At 34.2% G+C, this 2,716-nt stretch overlaps 1 protein-coding gene across 1 annotated transcript in view; it reads right to left on the minus strand.

The window, feature by feature from the left end:
- LOC106937296 (complement C1q-like protein 4) overlaps nt 1–1,896 on the minus strand; it is a 5,922-nt gene extending 4,026 nt beyond the window's left edge. The window contains exons 1-3 of the mRNA XM_015018722.1: nt 1,836–1,896; nt 1,694–1,735; nt 434–517 (exon numbers count right to left, since the gene is read on the minus strand). Coding sequence (XP_014874208.1) covers nt 434–517; nt 1,694–1,735; nt 1,836–1,896 — 187 coding nt within the window. The remainder of the gene's footprint in view (nt 1–433; nt 518–1,693; nt 1,736–1,835) is intronic.
- Nucleotides 1,897–2,716: the final 820 nt, after the last annotated feature.

Consider the following 2,716-nt stretch of genomic DNA (forward strand, 5'->3'; position numbering starts at 1 on the left):
GTAAATATTAGGATCCAGCATGAATTTATCCAGTGCACTCTGATTCTTTTTGAATCAAAAGGAAGAATCCAAAATTTTATATTTTGCCAGATTTTTAACAACAGCAACGCATTCTTTATTTTAAACAAATGTAACATTTTTTAACAAATATGATTGTTGCCACTTCCAGAAAACTGTAAAACAGCTGAAACACTGACTTCCTTTAAATCTCAACTAAAAACCCACCTGTTTAGAGTTATATTACAAACGTAATCAATTATGAATTTATCAATGGCATTTGACTTAATGTAATGTTTTGATTGTTGATTCTATGTTGCATGACTTTGTGGTTTTGTGTTTGTTATGCACTTTAAAAGGCCTTGCTGCTGAAATGTGCTATACAAATAAACTTTTGATTTGATTTAATAGTGAGTTTATTTCTGAACTCACAAACCTTCTCCTTCTCTCCTCAGAGCCTCCACTTTGGTTTCAGTGCCGTTTGCCCTGGTTTGAACTCTGAGCAGTTCCTCTGCATGAGCTGAAATTATACAAAGCAAAAGAACAGAAATTAATATTTGATTTGTAGATTAATTATATAATTTGTTTTACATTTATCCAAAATCAGCCCGGAAGACAAAGTAATGATCCCTGGTGTGTCAAGTTCCATCCATTCATCCATCCATCCATCCATCCATCCATCCATCCATCCATCCATCCATCCATCCATCCATCCATCCATCCATCCATCCATCCATTTTCTTTACACCCTTGTCCCTTAGTGTGGTTGGGAGGGTTGCTGGTGCCTCCTTTCTCCAGCTAACGTTCCGGGCGAGAGGCGGGGTCACCCTGGACAAGTCGCCAGTCTGTCGCAGGTTTGTCAAGTTAAGAAGTAAAATTCATTTCTTTTATATGTGTGTAAAACAAACATTTGGTTTCTTTGCTGATCCTTTATTGTCAGTTCTGTGAGTATTATAACAGTAATATAACTATTATATTAGTGGTAATATGAGAATTCAATTACTTTACATACCTTGATAAAGTAATTTAATTCTTTATCAAATTAAGAGATTAAATTGCTCTTAATTTAATCAGCACTTAAATTTAGAGTCTGTATAACTCTTTCTTCTGTACCTCCAGTTCTTTCGTTTTAGCTGTGTGGATCACAGAAATAAATTTATGATTTTTACAAAAAATGTCAATGCAATGAAACATTTACATACAAATATTTACATTGCTGCATTTCTTCAAAATGTCGCCCCCCCCACCATCCTATAATCCAGCAAAAGTGAAAACTTGTAGATGATTTATGCTTCATTTATACAGGCTGTGTCTTTATAATATAATGCAAGTTTTATATCTAGTGACAAGGATGACCCCCAAAAATCTAATATAAAACATCAGAGCTCTGTAGGATTATTAGCTAATGGCACTATGACTGGTGAAATATAAAAACATCCAAAAATCCCCTGATTAATGCACACCCTTGAATTGATCACATTCAAAAAATTGGTTGGCTTTTTAAAAATAATTTCAGACATATGATACAGCATTTTACCATCTCTAATGCTTTATCATCTGTCTATCTGCAGATGTCCCTCTAGAATTTAATATGTTCCTTGGCACTACTGCTATTGCTTAAACGTAGTTACTTGTACAATGAATAGATACAAATAAGTTAACCTGTTATTAATAATAACAATAACTTAATAAATACCTTGGTACTGTTGTTTCAGCAGCTCCACTTCTCTTGTTTTTACTGTTGTGGCAATGAAATGAGAATGGTTAAATATAAACTTATTTATATGTTAACACTAACATGTCAACACATCTTGTGTTCTTTGCTGTTCTTGTGTTACCTTCATAATCTCTCTGCAGGTACCTCATCTCCACCTTCAGTCCAGCCAACGAGGCGCTCATCTCTCTCAGCACAGCATTGATGTCTTGTGTGCAGGTTTGTTGATTGTCTGAGAGATTCACTGCATCTGCTGCCTGTGATTCTGTTTGCCTTAAATGTGAAATAACTTCATTGTTAGCATTTGGTTGAAGCTGAGCTGTGGAGAGAAAGCAGATTAGCAACAATAATGAGAAAAGCATTGTGATCTCCATTCTCAACATCATATTTTGTGGTTTCTGTGATGGTTCGAGCCTTAAATATTCACAGCAGCTGACAAATAATTAACTAAATCCTTTGTCTGAAGTCTGTGCAGATAACAGATGTTCTGTGGGTTTGACCAATAAAAAAAAGGCATAACCTTTGGTCAAAAAGATTATATTGCTGGCACACTCTTCTCTTAGCTAGACATTTAACAAAATCTCAAGTTTTAAACATATTTGATTTTGTTGAAAGAATTTAAAGCTGGAAGCAGCTGATTTTTGAACAATCATTTTTATTACCTGTGTGTTAATGATCTAATGATGCATAAAATATTTAATTGGTCATGGAACTGAACACACTTTTGTGCAGCCCGTGGTGGTTCTCTGCTATCTGAAGTTCACATTATCCACATCATTACTTGAAATAAAAATACATAATGCATAAAAAGTATGTAGTTGCCTGTTCAGTGTCTGCAGTGGGATATTGTCAAAATGTGCTTGATTACAAAGAAAAGATAGATTTTTTTAAATTCAAAGACAGACGGGCTATTTTGCTTTCTGAAAAAAATCTAAGATGAACATTAAGTTTCTACTAAGCAAACAAAGTCATACAGTTTAAAGTATGGTTCAGTCAATGAACTTT

This window comes from Poecilia latipinna, unplaced genomic scaffold, assembly GCF_001443285.1.
Source record: "Poecilia latipinna isolate Pla-1442-1.1 unplaced genomic scaffold, P_latipinna-1.0 Scaffold2313, whole genome shotgun sequence".
Lineage (NCBI taxonomy): Eukaryota > Metazoa > Chordata > Actinopteri > Cyprinodontiformes > Poeciliidae > Poecilia > Poecilia latipinna.